Genomic DNA, 19,493 nt, shown 5'->3' with positions numbered 1-19,493 from the left:
CACCCTCTTGACACCTCTGTGTCCTTCCCTGATCTCCAAGCACTGCTGTGACTTCTTAATTGTGAAGACCTATAAATGGACTGGAGCAAAGCTATATGCTTCCCTTTAACTCAGGGGTAGGAATTATGCAAGCCCTCCCCCTCTGATGCTAATGATCTGCAAGTCCCAGCTTTTCTCAGCAATTCCTATGCTAGCTAAGGATCCTTGAAGAGTGCATGATTGCCAGTTCTGCTTTAGCAACCCACACAATCTTTGTTCTGTCTGACCAAAGCATAGCATCTGCATGTTGCTGCTCATGGTCTTGTTCTTGGGTCTGTGGGATGGTAGGAACCACGACACCCAGGTTCATACAGTGTCATAGAGAGAAAAAATGTTCATCTTGAAATAGAATGAGCTCACCAGGCCCTTGTTTCCTCAAAAGGTCTGGTAAGCAAAACACCAGCATTGTAATATCAACATTAAATGGATATTAAATGGGTAAATTTGGTGTGTGTGTGTTAATGGTTGAGGAAACAATGCAAATATCCAAATGTACAAAAATAAAGTAAGTGTGCCTAAACTAAGGGATAAACAACTCAGATTCTGCTATTTTTGCTGCCCTCCACATCTCCACTACCACAGGTCCCCTGCTGATGTGCCAACATACCAGAAATTTTGTTGGGCAACACAACACACAGGGAGAAAGTATGATTCTGTTTGGAAACATCATGCTTAATCATTTACTGTCCATTGATGCCAATGCTAACATAAATATTTAATTCAAAGATATAGCTGTGTTTGTATGTAGAGATCTTGTAGCACCTTTGAGACTACCTGAAAGAAATTGGCAGCATGAGCTTTTGTAGACTTCAGTCTACTTCCTCAGATGAAGTAGACTGAAGTCTATGAAAGCTCATGCTGCCAATTTTTTCCTTTCAGCTATTCTCAAAGGTGCTACAAGATAAATATTTAATGTAATTAATGGCTATGTGAACAATTAGCCCAATAAAGAATTGTAGATAATATATAATATAGTGAAATGGATGAAAGTGAATTCAACTCTTCAAATATTTCATAATGCACAATTTGCTTTAGGAATATAGAAAAAAACCTTACAATTTCATTGCAGGTGTAAAATTCACCACCCAAAATACTACATATCCTGATACCCAAATGGCAACCCTATCTTTAAAAAAAAATGTATCTGGGAAAAATATGTATTACCATTTCTTTGCTTGTGCTATTATAATATTTACATATTTATAGCTAAGAATAAAAGCACCACATTTGAATACTGTTCCTATAATGTCTCTTTTGTCTTTGCAGCTGACCCTTTCCCATCATGGCTATTGATTCTGAAAGCAAAGCCAGTTTGAACACTTTTATATCAGATGCTGCAAGCAGAGACAGCCTTTATGGCTTTGGTGGCCCACACAAGGAGAAAACAGCCCTGCAGCTTATCATACATTCATTATTCTGAAACACTGGCTGTCATTAAGACAACAGACCCACAGGCCTCCTGTAAACAAAACAAAACAAAGTAGCCCATTTAAGGGACCGTGCTTCTCTGCTAGAAATTACAAAAAAAAGTCTATTAATGCATAACTTTGTAAGAGTCTTTTGTGGAGTGTATGCTTTTAAAAATACTGTATTTCCGTTTTAAATTGAAATAAACTACCCACTACCTGCCATTACCAAACTGATTCTGTAAGAATGTATCCACACACCCACAAACTATTCTGTCTGTGTCTGAGCCCAACCATAAACATTCAAGATTACAAGTTTAAAACTTTATCAAGAAAACTTGCTAAATGAATCTTTCAAAGAGACAACATGTATTTTCTAATTAAACTGAAGTCAAACTTTATAAGATTATCAAGTAGTGAGAATATCCAAGGAAGTGGGTAAAATTAAACTAATGAAACAAAGGTGAAAAGAAACATTATTGGATATGAAGATATAAAGATCTTACTTAACACAAGATAGAATCTGAAGGTATAACTTAAGAACAGCAATAGGAAGTATTGAATGTTTTTCTTTTCTCTCTGAGTGAATCAAGTGTCTTTGCACAACTTGTTACTGTTCACTGTGAATGTAGACTGGTGTGTCAACTGTTATAAGGTTATGTTGTCTCAATAGGTGTTATGTTATACTGTTTTTACTTTTTTACTTTTCCTCTTTTTTTTCTCCTCTCCAAAATTTTCCTCTCTTACTTTTTCCCTCTTCCTTCCCTCCCTTTCCCTTTTCTATTTTTTCTTCTTTTCTTTTCTCTTCTATTCTCAACTCTTCTTTTATTCCACCATCATGTAGTAGGTTGTTATAAGTTATATGTTGTTATGGATGATGACAGAATATATATTTTTATATTTTGTTTTAATATGCATTAATAATAATTTATTGAGAATATCCAAGGAAGTACCTGGGTGCCCAGAATATATTGCTAGAACTCAGGAATCTGCGAAGAACTAACAACCATGGAAATAACCTTTAAAAATCTATAAATATTTTCTCAGTTACACTTAACTTAACAATTTCCAGTTTGGTCTCTATTGCTAGCTTATTGCACAAAACGATGAGGACATCAACAGTCTATCACACCTGCTCACTTAGCTGGTTACAGCGCTTCCATATGTACAGATAACTTTATAATTATATGTTATCTTCCCAGCAGTTAACTTGTCATACAAACAGTGAGACATGAACACACCTGACTCTTTTCACAGAGAAAGAAGCTGCAGAAGACTGAGAATTCTTATTTTTATGATTCAAACCATGAGAACCATGGATATCCTAATGCAATAAACCTTCAATTTGCTTCAAAATTCAGGATTTATTGTCTCTGTATTCATCATAAAACTTTGTTATGTGGCTCCCTCTCAAACCAACAGTTTAATCTCATTGATTTGGATTCTTTGGATGGTATCAATCAATTTTGATATCGGAACATTGAAGTGTTTTTGTAATGACTTACATGTGAAAGTCTGAATTTCTAAATATGTCAGATTTTAGGAGAAAGGGACAGTGCCAAGACACTTTCTGTCCATGATAACTTACTGTACTAGTAGTTTGCAACAAACAACTACTGCATGTTCTCTGACAGGCAGAGAAGCAATCAGGTTAAATTAATTACAAGGACAAAGACAACAGAGAAATGAAACCAATCCATCAGTTATCATTGTCAACTCTGTGAGTTAATCTCTCTCCTGTTTTTCACCCATTATATTCATTCAGGCAAATTTGCTAATGGAATATATCTCAAATTCAACTATAAATTTTGAACATGAGAGGCAAACACAATCAGATACATATAAGACATTGTATAGAAAAGGTCTTCTTAACAATAGTTTAAGTAAATGGAGGGGAAGGAATTAACGAAGAGTAACCAAGGTCAAAACCGCTTTTCATTTGAAGTGTGCTTTCCTATAGTAAAATCCTACAACATATGACTCTACCTTTTAAGCTTTTAGGTACACTATTATTTCCCTTAAAAGTTTGGACCATTAATTGCTCTTCTAGTGAGTACTACTAAGTATCCAGAAAAGAATTCTTCATATGTTGCATAGTAGTCAAAAGTCTGCTGGCCTTTCAAACCCCATATGGATCCACTCTGCAATACAAGACAACAAGATATTTTAGTTTTATGCAGCTAAATAAGCTCCATTCCTATATCCAAACAGAAGGTAATTCTCAGCGATCCAGCTCTGGTGGGAATTAACTGAACTTCAGAAAAGGTGAAGGAAAGGAAAGCTTAACTGGCAGTCGCTAAAACAATTCAAGATACCCTCTGTAAGTTTCGAGGCAATGTAATTTGAGACTTTTCTTCCCCAATGTTTTAATTAGGAAGTTTGGGTTATTTCACACAGTCCACTAAACAATGGGACTAAAGGGCTCCACCTCCACTTTTTCTGGGTCCCATGCCAAAAAAACGGAAGGGAAAGAAAAAATAGAGATGTCCATTCCCCATCAGTATTCACCTCGCCCATAGTAAAATTCACATTTCTGTTCTCACAATACTGATCCAAAAATAAAGGAATAAAAAGAACACTACAACCTTTAATTTTCTTAGCATTGTAAACTTTTATTACAGGAAAAAATAACCACTGTATCCATATTTGTATGTCATGCTAAATGATGGTTCAATGAGACAGGTGCGTGCCTAATCCTCCAAATTCATACCCCATTCCAGTGGTGGAGAAAAGGACTTTTGAAGGGTTTACTACAGCTTTTACAACTATGGCTTCCTGTGTCACAGAACTCTGGCTAATTCTGTATTAACTATGGTTAGTTTAAATAAACCAGCGTCAGAACCAATGATGTGAAGTCTACTTATTTTAAACTAATGGTCTACAGAAAAGAACAAATGAGCAGAGTATTCCCCAAAACAAACATATCATATTTAGTGTTTAGATATTACACGGTATTATATGAAAGTTGGTCCTCCTAAAGGATAGTTTATTTAATAACCTTTTTTTTGTATGCCTAATAAAGGTTGAATGGACCTTTGTGTTTTTTTTCATGTAAAGGAATACAGGATTTAAACCCTTGAGAAGTTAGTTAAGGCTATGCTGGCTAAGGAATGCTGGGAGCTGCTCCCAAAAAGTAACTTTTCAAAGCTCTGTCATAATGTCTTGCTCAGATAAAGAAGCCCTATTGATTTTAGCAATCAAGTGGTCCTGTCTACCAGGCAAGGCTCCTTTCAGAGCAGTGATTATTTTGCATAAAATCCTGGACTCCTGCTCACTCTGCATAATGGATGCAATCTTTGTTTGCATGGTTGCTTATTTGCCTGACAACATATACACACAAAACAGATGGATCAGAAATATTTCTTTGACTTTCTGTTCCCACCAACTCTGATTATTAACTTCTTGAACAAATGGCCAAATCAGAAAATGAAAAACCATGACTTTAGACATTTACAGGAAATAATCTTCATCTCATAATGTACTCAAGAAGAAAGGATCTGCAAGACATCTTTAAGTGCCACTATTTTATTTTTATTTTTTTCAATATTCTTTTTTTATTGGATGTAAATTAAAAGTTACAAACAAGCCACTATTTTAAAGATGAACCTAAGCACATAGAACCAGGACATTTTGCTGCCTGCGGTAAAACAACTTGATAGCACTCTCCACACCTAACTCCACATACAAAGCTGACTGCACTGGTAAGGCAGTAAGGTTCTCTGTTACTTCTGTGGGCAGCTTACCTGTTTAGGGAGGTATGACATACAATCTAAGACATACACAATCTAAGGCATGCAGATGATACCATACTACTAGTGGAAAACATCACTTGGAACAATTACTAAAGAAGGTCAAAAAAGAAAGTGCAAATGCAGGTTTCTGTTGAACTTAAGGAAAACAGAAATAATGACCACAGGAGATCTACATAAATTCAACCTATATTGTACAGTGAGGAAACAGAAAAAGTTAAAGATTTCCTTCATCTTGGATCAAACATTGATTCAGAAAAAAAGACTGCAATCAAGAGATACAAAGAAGACTAGGAATGGGAAGGGCAACCATGAAAGAGTGAGACAAGATCCTAAAGAGTAAAGACACACAATGGAGCACTAAGGTTAGAATAATCTGAGAGCTGGACAGTAAAGAATGTCGATAAAAAGAAAATCAACTCATTTGAGATGTGGTGCTGGAGAAGAGTGCTTGAGATTCAGCCAAGATGATTAAACTGAGGCTGTCATACTTTGGCTAAATCATGAGAAGTTATGAATCACTGGAAAATACAATAATGCTAGGAAAGAGAAAAAGTAGTAGAAAGAGAGGAAGACCACATGCCAGATGATAGAATAGAACAGAACAGAAGCATAGTTGGAAGAGATCTCAAGGGCCAAGCAGTCCAATCCTTTGCCATGCAGGAATACACAATCAAAGCACCACTGAGAGATGGCCATGCAGCCTCTGTTTTAAAACTTACATTTAAAAATCTAGATGGCTAGATTCAATTAGTGAGGTCACAGGCCTGAATCTGTAAGACCTAAGCAGAGCAGTGGAGAATAGGGAGGATTGAAGATGTCTCATCCACAGGGTCACCCAATTCAAAGGGAATTAACAACAACAAAAAGAAGAAGACACACTCAATGGCATACACAATGTTATTCTCCCAACAGAAGGGAACAGTTGCAAGGAGACCACAGGAAGAACTGTAGTGGCAGAATTTTCCTGTTATAATAAAAAGCTATAGAAAGATGGAGTCACCTTTGTTAGCCAAAGAAATAGTTTTAAAATGAGGCTTGAAACTGGAGCATAGAAGAATAAAGAGTGCATCTTGACCTGGAAGGAGCTGGCACCAGCGAAGAGACATAACACTCACAATTTAGATAAGAAGATGCAACTGCTGAAGGTTAAAGAAAGCTACTGAATGTCTGAGGGAGGGGTGAGGAGTGATGATGCAGTTAATAATATATGCATATATCTCTGTCTTGATTGTAAGAATTCTGTATGTTTAAATTGTAATTAGCCAATGAAATGTGATGAAGGACCTTCTTTGTGTAATTTACTATAAAATTAGGCCATCTTGTATTGTTCGGGGCCTCAGCTTTTTGGAACTCAAATTCCACTGAGTTCATGTTTCCTTTGTTGACAATTGGAAAATAAATTTATGGATTTTCAAATTACTAGGTCCTCTGCTAATTCTTTGCTCTGCCATGACTAAAACTTTGTGTCTCCTGAAATTTCTATTACAGAACAACTAGGGGCTGTTACCTCTCAGCATCTGCCACCTCAGTGTAGCTGCCTTACTCTGCCTAATGGTAGGGTCAGCCCTATGCAGGAGACATATCCAAGGAGAGCAGTAACCAAGTTTCTCAGCTCTTTTGGGACTGAATCCATTGAATCCATTCTTCAAGCCACTCTTCCATATATCCAAGAATACAAATTCAATGGCTAGCAGGTTAAGTAGTCTTTTCCTGGATGGCAGCATACTAATCAATACCTGTATTGCTTAGGAAATGATATAGATGTGTTCCTAAGCATTACTTCTTCAACAGAAAATTTGGTACTAGAGGCAGAAATAACATGGAAAGAATAGGGATAGATTCCTACACCATAAAAAAAAAAAAGAACAGTTCAGCATGTTTCAGCAAACTTTTTATCAAAAACTAACAATATACCTACATGAAATGGAACAACCAGATCGGGCAAGTCTTCCATAAATTAAAAAAAAAACATTTTGGAGCTTCTAGTAGCGTCTTGAAAGCTTCTTCCAAAATGCAACCAGAGATAACTTCTTTTCCACCAGCCTCCACTTTTCTTATTATTTCCATTTTGGTGGCCAAACATATATTTTTGTGTTGTTTTTTTAACATGGTGTAGATAAGCTGCTAAGGCAGGCTTATCTGCTTTCCCGTTTTCTTTTCTCTGTTTTTCTGTTCATGCATGCTCAGTAAGGGATTCTGAAGGCAACTTACCTTGTCTGTTGTAGGTAGAAATACACAGCTACATAGCTGAGGTAGAATCCTGTTCTTTCCCAGCTCAAGTGTTATTACGCTGCTTTACAGCAGACACACTGCTGTAATCCAACAGCAAAAGGCAGTTTGTCTAACCTTCCTTCAATATCCTCCCAATCCTGATGCTGTTAAAAAAAATTCCAGCTAGACAGAGGACAAGGAAGAAAGGCTGGAGGTGGAGCAATAAAAAGCTTTTGTAAAAAGGTTAGAATCACTGGCCCCATACAGACAGGCCAAAATAAAGCTGCTTCGGGTCACTTTGGAGGTATGCTGTTTAAATGATGCATGTGTTCTAAGAGTTTGGAAGCTGTGCCAAAGCTGCGCTCTAGTCCTTAGGACTGGGTCATGGCTTTGGCGCGGCTTCTGGACTCTTAGGACGTATGAATCATTTAAACAGCATACCTCCAAAGTGACCTGAAGCAGCTTTATTTTGGCCTGTCTGTATGAGGCCATTGTTAACTGAGATAGGCCTGTATATTTTTATGCTTCACTACATAAAGATTTCACATACGGTTCACCTGCAGCTATGGAGAGATATCCACACTTTTAGGGGAGAAAGCATTCAAACATGCCAGCTTCTCCTCCAACTTGCACAGTCCATAAAAAGTTTTATAATCTGATTTTACTATACATAAAAAATAAAAAATAAAATAAATAACACCCTGGACTTTTCTACATACTGATACCCACCAGGACAGTGAATATTGCATTAGTCACTGTCCAGTCATGAAAATGGAAATACTGATCACTCATCATGTCTCATCTGCCTGCTGAAGAAATTCCACTGAGAAGGTAGGCCTTTACAACTACAGTTTCACAGGTTTGGGAACCACTGGTTTCTTCATATTAGCTTCGTATTAACTTCTGCATACTAATATTTATTTGTTTATTTGTTTGTTTGTTTGTTTATTTATTGAGGATACATATCTCCCATAAAACCCTATTAAAAATGGAAGACACTGTATGTTCCCATTATAAATTAACTATTATTTTATACATCAAGGAAAATCTCTTTCTAAATCAGTTTCTCATATTCCAAAAATAACTTTCTCTATCATTCTTCATGCTTTGCTAACTTCTAATCAAACAGGTGAGTGGCAGCAATCCTATATTATGAAATTCAAGGTACCACAAAGGACTATAAAAAATGAAATATACATGCATACAAGTTGCCAAAGAATGTGTCATTCTAACAGACTAGGTAGTAGATAATTTCTCATGGACTGTTCAGATTTATTTCGGGGAAATCTGGAGAGAGGTAAATCAAGCCCCCTTTTAAATTGGGCTGTGAAAGCTGTCTTATTTGGGGGAATCTGCATGCAAAGGGATCTTCTAAGACTGTGTAGAAAATCTTGTAACCTAAGTTTTGGTAGGCTTGGTCTGCTTTCTCAGATGCATGGAGTGAAATGATGCCCAGGAAAGGCAATTATAATTAGACTGTATGAATACCTATGAAAATGCAAAACATGTGGTAGTTCTAACTAGACTATGAATACCTATGAGCCAATATGGTCTAGTGGTGGTTTGAATGTTGGGTTATGATTCAGGGTTCAATTCTTGCTTGGCCATGAAACCCACTGGGTATCTTTGGGCAAGTAACAATCTCTCAGCCTCAGAGGAATGCAAAGGCAAAGCTCCTTTGAAGAAACCTTGCCAAGGAAACCCTTTGATAGTTTTGCCTTAGGATCACCCTTAGGGACCTTATCACACTAGGGAAATCCCAAAGAGGAATGGGATTTAAACAAGATTAAAATTTTAAATTCCTGAAAGTAAAAAGCTGCCGTTTTTCTCAGTTTTACCTTCACTTTAACTTTGCATTATTTCACTTTGGCAGACATTTCATGTGATAAACTTCCTGCATTTGTGATATTTTTTTAAAAAGTAAACCTTGTTTAAATCCTGTTTCTCTTCAAGATTTCCCTAGTGTGAAAAGGTAAGTCAGAAATGACTTCAAGACACACAGCAACAACATAAATACCTACGGAAATGCAAAACGCTTGAAGGAGGGTGGCTACGGTGTTGAGGTAACAAGTTGAGTTTTAAGGATGGTGGCTGAGGGACAAAAGCAGGAGGGAAGGTGCATTTGAGGGAAAGAGTTGCTGGGGGAAATGAACCAAACCAGTGAACCAGGGAGCCACATAAACTTATTCCTCATTAACCTTGTGCCAGTTAAAAGTCAGATAACCCCTCCTGGGAGGGATCACCCAGTTGCAAACCCAACAAGTTCAGCCCCAGAAACTTTCATCTCCTTGAAAGTTGCCCACAATTCAGGAAGCAAAAGTTCTCCCGGCTGACAGGGAGAATTTCCCAGCAAGTGCTAGAGGTGCTCCACCTTTCTTCCCTCCTTTCCTTGTGCACCGCCTTAACCAACCCCTGCTCTGTGGACTTCCTGTTGCACCTGAGGCACCCCCTGGCAAGGCCACTGCCATGCCAAGCCCAGAAGAGAAAAAGCCCTTTCCAGACCACAACACCAGAGCCTCATGGAGAAGTCTACAAATCTTAGTCAAGACAACCTATCCAAAACACCTGGCTCGATTTATCCACGGGTCAATGTCAGCACTGTATTGTAACTCTTCTTTTAAAAAAAGGAACTAGTGAAAGACAGGAATATACTTTGTCCTGGAAGCACTGACTTTCCTCCCCTCTCTCATCCCTCCCTGCTGGGATTTTGCAAAGTCCTTGGCACTGTTTGTAGAGAGATCTTGTAGCACCTTTAGGACTCACCGAAAGAAAGCAAGTGGCAGCAGGAGCTGAGGAATGCATCTGAGGGAGTAGTAGACTGAAGTCTGGGAAAGCTCATGCTGCCAACTTCTTTCTTTCAGTGAGTCTCAATAAAGGGGCTACAAGATCTCTCTAGGCACTGCTTCTACAGACTAATACGGCTATAGCTTTTGTTTTTCCTTGGCTTCGTTTTTTAAACCCTTTGTCCCATGCCCCTAAAGAGAGAACAGTGCCAAAGAACGTGCCAAATCCCACCAGACCTATCATCTCAAACCCCACCCTTTTGGCTCCAAAGGGGGGCTTCTGGCTGAGGATTAGAGGGGTCACAAAGGCAGCTGCTCTCCTGCAAACTCTTCTTCCAAACTCCAGCTCCCATTCTTACCTGTGGACGTCGCTTGCCCGGCTCTGCTGCTTGGCTGGCCTCTCTTCCTTCCCCTCCATGGGGAGGGAGTAGTAGTCGTAGTCGTAGTCGTAGGGGTCCCTCCAGCACAAAAAGAACGACCCTTCCTCCTCCTCCTCCTCCTCCTCCTCCTCCTCAGCTGCCTTGTGTGGGAAAGGAGTCAAAGTCCTAGGGCTGGGAGGATGGAGAAGGAGGCGAGGCTTTTGTCCCTTCCTCCTCCCCCTCCTCCTAGGGTCCTCCAGAGTCCTCTCTTGGAGCCAAGGGCGAGGAGGATGCCTCTTTGCCAGGGAAGGGAGCTGCTCTCTGCTGCCAGGAGGAGGAGGAGGGAGGAAGAGTTGCTTCCCAGTCCCAGGGGGATGGGCCTCCCATGCCTGGGACCCTCTCTTGGCTTAAAGGAGACCCTCAGGGAGGAAGCACCCTAGTCTCTCCAATCCCTCCCGCCTTGGAGACCCCTTTGCGCCTCCTCCAGCGCCAGCACAGCCTTCTTACTCAGGAGATGCTCCGCCCAACCTGCTGCTCCCTTCTTGTTGTTGTTGTTGTTGTTGGGTGACTTGGTTTTTCTGGGTTTTTCTTGGCCCTGTTTGTTCAGAAGGGTTCTTGCTTTGCCCTTGAGGCTGAGAGAGTGTGACTCGCCCAAGGTCACCCCATGGCTGCGTATTGGCCAAAGTATCCTTGGCCAATACTTTAAACCAGCATTTCTCAACCTGTGGGTCGCAACCCCTTTGGGGAGGGGGGTCGCACGGCCCTTTCGCAGGGGTCGCCTAAGACTGTAGGAAAACACATAGCAAAATTCCAGTTATGAAGTAGTGACGGAAATAATTTTAGGGTTGGGGGTCCCCACAACATGAGGAACTGTATTAAAGGTTCACAGGCATTAGTAAGGTTGAGAACCACTGCTTTAGTTGTTTGTGAGTGTCCTCAAGTCGCCATATAGTGTCTTAGGTCCAGAACACACCGCAAAAATAATCCAGTTTGAGGCCACTTTAACTGCCCTGGTTCAATGCTAGGGAATTCTGGGATTTATAGTTTTTGTGAGACATTCAGCCATAGCAATAGCCATAGCAGCTTCATTTATATACTGCTAACCACCTAAGCAGTTTCTAAGCGGTTTACAACTGTACGTTACTTGGCCCCAACAAGCTATTCTCAAAGAGCTGTAGTGCCACAATAAGCAACAATTCCCAGGATTCCTGAGCATTGAACCAGGGCAGTTAAAACAGTTTTATTTTATTGCTGCAGTGTGGATGTGGCCTTTGTGAAGCCTTGGCTCTTTGTTGTTGTTGTTGTTTTTGTCATGTGGCTTCAAGTTGTTTTCAGCTTATGGCAACCCTAAGGTGAACCTATGATGGGGTTTTCTTGGCAAGATGTATTCGAGAGGTGGTCTGCCATTGTTTTACCCTGAGGCTGAGAGAGTGTGACTTGCCCAGAGTCACCCAGAGCGGAATTCTGAGATTTATAGTTTTGTGAGACTTTTAGCCTTCACTCTCTCTCAAAGAGCTCTGGTGTCACAATAAGCTGCAATTCCCAGCATTCCTGAGCATTGAGCCAGGGCAGTTAAAACAGACTCAAACTGGATTACAGTGGTACCCCGGGATACGAATGCGCCGCCTTACGAAATTTCCAGGTTATGAAAAAAATCCATAGAAAAAAACTGTTCTGGGTTACGAAGGTTATTTCGGGTTACGAAAAATTTTTTGGTGCTTTTCGGCGCTTTTTCGCACGAAATCGCGGCTTTCGCTATTAGCGCCTATGGCTTTTTCGGCTTACGAAGATTTTCGGGTTATGAACGCGGCGGCGGAACGAATTAAATTCGTAACCCGGGGTACCACTGTATTTTATTTCTTCAGTACTGATGCGGCCTTTATGAAACCTTGGTTATGGTGTTGTTGTTGTGTGCCTTTGAGTTGTTACTGACTTAATCGCGACCTTAAGGCCAAACTTTCATGAGGCTTTCTTGGCAAAATCCAAATACATAGCTGTGAAATTAGTACGTAGAGAGATCTTGTAGCACCTTTGAGACTCACTGAAAGAAAGCAGTTAATAGTTAACTGCTAGGCTTCCTAGGCTTCAGTCTACTTCCTCAATGCATTTTCTTCAGAGGGGGTTTGCCACTGCCTTCCTCTGAGGCTGAGATTGTGTGACTTGCCCAAGGTCACCCAGTGGGTTTCATGGCTGAGTGAGGATTCAAACCATGGTCTCTAGAGTCCTAACCACACACTCAAATCACTGCACCATACTGGCTTTTTTGAACTTTGTTGTTGCACATCTTCACATCATTTCTGACTTACGGCAACCCTATCATGGGGTTTTCTTGGCAAACCTAAATCCCTAGCTAGCATAAGCATCTGGCTGCCTGGGGGATTCTGGGAGCTGGAGTACAAAAAGTAGATTTGTCTAGGTCACACACATTTTGTTTGTCCCTTTGCTCACCATCCTCCCCTTTCTGTTTCCTCATTTCACCAGTATTGAGTATGGCAGCACCAGCACTGCAGAAATAATCCAGTTTGACACCACTATAACTGCCATGGCTCAGTCCTGTGGAATTCTGGGAACTGTAGTTTGTTGTGACACCAAAACTCTTTGACAGAGAAAGCTAAAAATCTCAAAACAGCTGCAGTTCCCAGAATTCCATAGCATGGAGCCATGGCAGTTAAAGTGGTGTCAGACTGGATTATTTCTGCAGTGTGGATGCAGCCTTCAGAGATAGTATGCTGTTTGGGGCAGGGACTCGTTCTGTCTTCCTGGGAAAAAAGGCCATGCGTGCTAACAGTGATTAGCAAATAAATACCCACTTAGCTGGGCAGAAGCCCCAGTGATACTATATTTAGGTTGGGTAATCTGTGATGATCCAGCAGGCAGACATCTTGCTGGAGAACCTGTTTGAGGGATTGCCACACACTTCCCAGGGAGATTGCTTGTAGCATCAGGAGAAAGGTGTCCACAGAATATCAAGAGTGGCAGCATTTATGCGGATGGAAACAAGGGCTTACTGAGCTGAGTGGGAATTACCTCCCAGTACATATGTATGTGAGAGCCAGTGAGGTGTAAAACTGGATTATTTCTGCAGTGTGGACGCCTCCATATTCAATACTGGTTTGAGTGTTGGACTACGTCTCCGGAGACCAGGGTTCGATTCCCAGCTCATCCATGAAACCCACTGGGTGACCCTGGGCAAGTCACACTTTCTCAGCCTCAGGGGAAGGCAATGGCAAACCTCTTCTGAACAAATCTTGCCACCATGATTTAAGGTTGTTATAAGTCGGAAACTAAATCACAGAACAAAACATGTATTAAGAGCCTGTGTGATATAATGGTTTGAGTGTTGGACTAGGAAACTGAGAGACTGTGGGAACCCACGCAGTGTTGCCAACAAGCCTTGAAGATATTCCCTGGAATTTTATACCAAAATTCAAAATACCCGGAATTTCCCAATATTTACTGGACTATTCAATCAAAATCCCTGGAAAGAAATTAATTAAATACCCCAGATTCCGGGGCAACATTGCCACTGGGTGACCTTGGGCAAGTCACACTCTCTCAGCCTCATCCACTCAGAACAAATTATTCCAAGAAAACCTCATCATCTTAGGGTCATGTCAGAAATGACTTGAAAGCACACAACAACAGGACTTATATAGGATCACACTACTTCTTTCACCAAGGTGAACTGAAATACAATACAGTGTGCCTGAAAGCCACGCGGGGAGAAGGGGCGGCACATCCCATAGGGAACAATGGGGCTGCCACGTGCATGAGCCCTATTCATTAAATGGGGCTCAAGCATAGGCGGAATTTGCTTTATGCGGGGGAGTACGGAACGGATCCCCCGCGTAAAGTAAGGGCGCACTGTATTGTAAAAATAATGGGCTGGTCTTCTGTGAGAATTTAAATTAACTTTATATATAGAATGTTTCTAGGTCCAAGCATCCCCAGAAAAGCTAATCCTTGGTAGGCTAAGGAATTGAATACAAGACTTGTATGTCCAAGCCCAGGGCATCATCCAAAGATATACACTGATTCTTAGAATAAGCAGAACTGGAATCTACTTAAGGAATAATTTGTGTCTCTTGGTTGAACTTGAAAGTTCAGAAGCCTAGGACTTGGAACTAGTGAAATGGAAGGAAGTATGAAAATGGATGCTGGTAAGGGCCAGAGGAGTGAACTAGCCAGTTGAAATCAACTGTCATCAATTAGATATTAAAAATTTTCTAACAAAAACATATAAATATATTTTAACTGATATTTGATATTAACTTAATTCCAGAATTAATTAATTATTGTATATAGTATACTCATGTATAAGTCTTAAAAATTTAGGTCAAAAATTGGCCCCAAAAACCAGAATCGACTTATCCATGGGTCAACCTAAGTTCTCTACTTTAATTTTAATTCTAAATAGGGAACCATCCTCTGGTGAAAGGCAAGAATATAATCTGTCCCCTCTGCTCTCTCAACCATCCAACCTTTAGTGTGACTACAAACAGTTATGCCTCCTGCAATTTTGTAAGTTCTTTGGCATTGTTTTCTTTTGCTTCATCCTTTAGAACTTTTGTTACATGCCCTTAGGTCATATCAAAATCTGCTGCTCCAGAGACTAGGACCCGGAGCAATGGATGCAAGCTATAGGAAAAGAGATTCCACCTGAACATTAGGAGGAACTTCCTGACAGTAAGGGCTGTTTGACAGTGGAACACACTCCCTTGGAGTGTAGTGGAGTCTCCTTCCTTAGAGGTCTTCAAACAGAGGCTGGATGGCCATCTGTCAGGGATGCTTTGAATTGGATTTCCTGCATGGCAGGGGATTGGACTGGATGGCCCTTGCGGTCTCTTCCAACTCTACGATTCTATGATTCTATCTATAATTTTGGCCCCAAAATCTGCTCTCGACATACATGAGGTTGACTTATTGTCATGAGCAGCTAAAGAACTAAAATGCTAAAGAACCATCAAATTTTACATTTCCCAGATGGTTCTTTACCAAAAACCTAGTTCTCTTTGGATTTTTGCAAGATTATTTTATTTTATTTTTATTTTTATTCAAAATAGAAACATGCAGTAAGGTAAAAATGATACACAAGACTTTTCTGCTTCCTTCTGTTAAGGCTTTTAATGCATGCATTTAATTCAAATTTAAACAGCCATTAACTTACACTTAGTAATAGTCACCCCCTCTTTTGTAACATAAGTTTAATTTACAGTAATTAGATTTTTAGTTAACAGTTTAGTTAACAATGAATTAAATGCATTAACCCTTTTCTAACTAGCCTTGAAAAGAGGAAGTACACAAAAAATTGTAACCCCTTTAAAAGTAGTGCCTTAATAGGAAAAACTCTCTATAAAACATATTACAAAATGTTTCTTTCCTCTTTCCCACTTCTTTTGTGGTCCAAAACACACTGCAGAAATAATCCAGATTGAGACATCTTTAACTGCCCTGGCTCAGTGTTAGGGGATCCTGGGAATTGTAGTTTATTGTGGCACCAGAGCTCTGACAGAGAAAACTAAATGTCTCACAATACTACAGTTCCCAGAATTCCCTAGTATTGAGACAGGCAAGTTAAAGTGGTTTCAAAGTGGATTATCTCTGTAGTGTGTTTTGGACTTGTGAGTGATTGGCGCAGTAGCAGATGCTGAAGAGCACACATATATAGAGATAGATACCTTCTTGCTATAGGGACTTTACATCAAAGTTTTGTTAATATCATCTTATTGTCTGGCCAAGCCTGGCCCAGTGTTCTGTCCCAAATCCCAGAGGATTAGGTTCATCAGGAACTGTCCAAGATCAGTAAGAACCAAGATCAGTTTTTAAGTAGCTTAAGAATTTTCCTGTTTCTGAAATAGATGACCTTTGGATAACAGCATTTCACTCATGCTAAAAGCAGTGTTCTTAAGCTTCTGTGGTGAGTTAAGGACTGTAAGCTCTGTATATTATCAGTGCTCTTACACACAGGGTGAACAGTGTGTATGGTGATAAGGATTTGTGGCACAAGCAGATCACATTTTTAATCAGAGCAGAACTGGACAACATTTTCATACAGACTTAGATGCTTTAATTTGTGCAATAACAAACATTGTCAATATGTAGCAGGCATGGGCTTTTAAATCACTGATTTTGGATCCAGCCCTATATAACTACTGGTATAAACATAGCTAAATTACAGTGCTTTTGAGATTCCTTGCTTCTCCTATAAAAATCTCAACTAGAATGTACAGGACTGAATCCTATGTTGTTTGTTCTGTGTGTTCCCATATAATGTAGGGAACACAACTTCTTTCCCTACAAAGAAGTAGGGAACGAACATTTTCAGTTCCAGAGACCAATCCATCTAGTGGAGGTTTTGCATTAACATGAGCTCTAGTTTGCATAGAAACAATGCAGTTTTATACCTCTTTAACTGCCATGGCTCCATCCTACAGAATACTAGGGTTTGTAGTTTTGTGAGACACCAGCACTCTTTGAAAGAGAAAGCTAAAGTCTTTGTAAAGCTACAAATCCCAGGATTCCATAGGATGATGCTACAGCACTTGAAGTGCTATCCAACGTCAATATTTCTAAAGTGTAGAGTCTTATTTCTACAGTATAGATGTATCCCTGGAATAGAAGCCTTACTAGAATAGAAACCCTGGATGGTGGGAAGCAAATTTTGGTGTGGAGCAAAATTTAGTGAAAATAAAATTTGCCCTTCAGACCATAAGACCACTTCAGTAAACCTTGCCCCAGTTTTTACATGCCTTTGGAAAAGCCCTAATATATATCCAAAAAATAAAACAGCCCTCTAAAAGGATGTAAATTGATGTGGAGGCAATAACAACTGGCCAAACCTGCCAAAGCCCAAGGAACTATATAATGAGAACTCACCTAAACCAGTCAGGAAGAGTGCAATATATATAATGGCACAAGCTACCAGGGTTCCCCCCCCCAAGATGATATCATATTTGTTTGTTGCCCTTGTATTTGGTGGTTAACACCCTGCATTTCCTCTTGCCAGGATGACTAAATTGTTACTGGATACATTCTTAATTGCACCAGTTCTTTATCACCTCTGCTTCTGCCAGTTTGTTTTTTGACCCAATTGAAAGTGCTGGTTTTAAAGCCCTAAATGACTTGGAGCCATGCTAACCTGAAAGAGAGTGTGCAGGAGGCTGTGGGAAGGAGCTGGATAGAGCCCAATTCTGTTGGATCCAATGGGATCTGGCTGAAGCATTCAATTGGGTTCTGGCCCATATGACACACATGGATATAGCATGCCAACACTAAAATGCTGATCACTGTTGTTGCTTTGTGCCTTCAAGTTGTTTCTGACTTAGGGTGACCCTAAAGTGAACCTGTCATGGGTTTTTCTTGGCAAGATTTGTTCAGAGGGGATTTCACGTTTCCTTCCTCTGAGGCTGAGAATGTGCAACTTGCCCAAGGTCACCCAGTAGGTTTCCATGATCGAGCACAGATTTGAACCCTGGTCTCCAGAGTGTTGCCCAGAGCTCAAACCACTACACCACACTGGCTCACTGTGCACTTACAAGTTGCTTCTGGCTTCTGGTGACCCTAAGGCCATAAATCATTATATACCCACACTGTGTGCAGTGGAAGAAGTTTACCTACTTCAAAATAGCAAACGCAAAAGGAGGAGGATGTCCTGTGTAATTGCTGTGTTTACCCATAAAGAAGAGTCAATAGTAGCAATTCTTTTTTTTTTTTGATCTTTATTGAAAATTTTCTTAAGACAGATACAAATAACATATACATATAACATACATATAACATACAAACAAACACCAATAGAATACAAAGCAGGCCATAAACTACAAATATATACAACATTTAAAAACGGTTGATTTCCTGAAGGAGAAAGGACATGCTTTTAAATCAAGTTAAATTCCCTAATACATTTATCAATCAAGAAAATAAGTGATTCTTACAAGCCTATATTATAGGATATAGATAAACTTAACTTTTAATAGCTACCTCTGAGCTTAATTAGTAAAAAAAAAAAAACAAGAAAAGAAAAGAAAAGAAAAAAAATCTTTTAAGAAAAGGGTCTTTCCTTCACCACATATAATTAAACAGTAAGTTCTCCTTTTCCATAAATATCATAAGGGGATTCCAAACATTTTTAGTTTTATTCCAGTCTAGGTTTTTCAGAAGACAAGTAAGTTTGTCCATTTCCATATACTCCAGTAATTTCATACACCAATCTTCCCATGCTATAGGTTGTGTATCCTTCCAATGAGAAGCAAAAAGAATCCTGGCAGCTGAAACCATATAAAATAACAATTTCCCATATTTTTTTTCCAAGTTCACATTCAAAATCATATTTAGCAAATACATTTGGGCTATGATTCACCAAACAATTCAAGAGATTTTGAACGAGAAATTTTTGTTAGACCCCAAAATAGTAGCAATTCTTTACCTTCAATTCCACCCTAATGAGTAAGCATGTCAGTTGGAAGAGAAACTCCCAGTGAGAAGGGGCTAATGAATATTTTTCCACATGATCTTTGAGTCCATGAAGGAGACCATTGTTTGTTTACAAATGTTTCCAGACAGGGTAGATAATTAAAGGATTTTCTGTTCTCTGAGCCACACTAAATACATTTCTTAGACTCCTCTGCCCTATCAACATTTATTCAAATAGTCTTGGGATTGCTGTGCAACCATAATGTCATTTTTAGTGCACTTTGATGGCAATCCTTATTTTCTGAGCAGAAATATGGCAATTAAAACAATTCATTAGGTAAGAAAATTAAAAGCCACTTCCAACATTGATAGCAGGTAGTGGCTGAGATCCTGGATGAGATCCTTGCATTCATAACACATTTGGGGATGGGCTGGCCATACATGTCTCCTTTCCATATTACAGACCTCCATCACAGAATGGGTCCCAGAATTTTGGAGACATTTATGATCAGGACAGTAATGCCACAATGG

At 39.6% G+C, this 19,493-nt stretch overlaps 1 protein-coding gene across 1 annotated transcript in view; it reads right to left on the bottom strand.

The window, feature by feature from the left end:
- GRTP1 (growth hormone regulated TBC protein 1) overlaps nucleotides 1-10,689 on the bottom strand; it is a 30,682-nt gene extending 19,993 nt beyond the window's left edge. The window contains 5 exon segments of the mRNA XM_042456343.1: nucleotides 3,432-3,478; nucleotides 3,480-3,547; nucleotides 3,549-3,572; nucleotides 3,574-3,586; nucleotides 10,551-10,689. Coding sequence (XP_042312277.1) covers nucleotides 3,432-3,478; nucleotides 3,480-3,547; nucleotides 3,549-3,572; nucleotides 3,574-3,586; nucleotides 10,551-10,609 — 211 coding nt within the window. The 5' untranslated portion in view covers nucleotides 10,610-10,689.
- Nucleotides 10,690-19,493: the final 8,804 nt, after the last annotated feature.

Source organism: Sceloporus undulatus, chromosome 3 (genome assembly GCF_019175285.1).
Source record: "Sceloporus undulatus isolate JIND9_A2432 ecotype Alabama chromosome 3, SceUnd_v1.1, whole genome shotgun sequence".
NCBI classification, from domain to species: domain Eukaryota; kingdom Metazoa; phylum Chordata; class Lepidosauria; order Squamata; family Phrynosomatidae; genus Sceloporus; species Sceloporus undulatus.
Note: the sequence above shows the minus strand (reverse complement) of the source record. Positions and strands in the feature narration are given on the sequence as shown.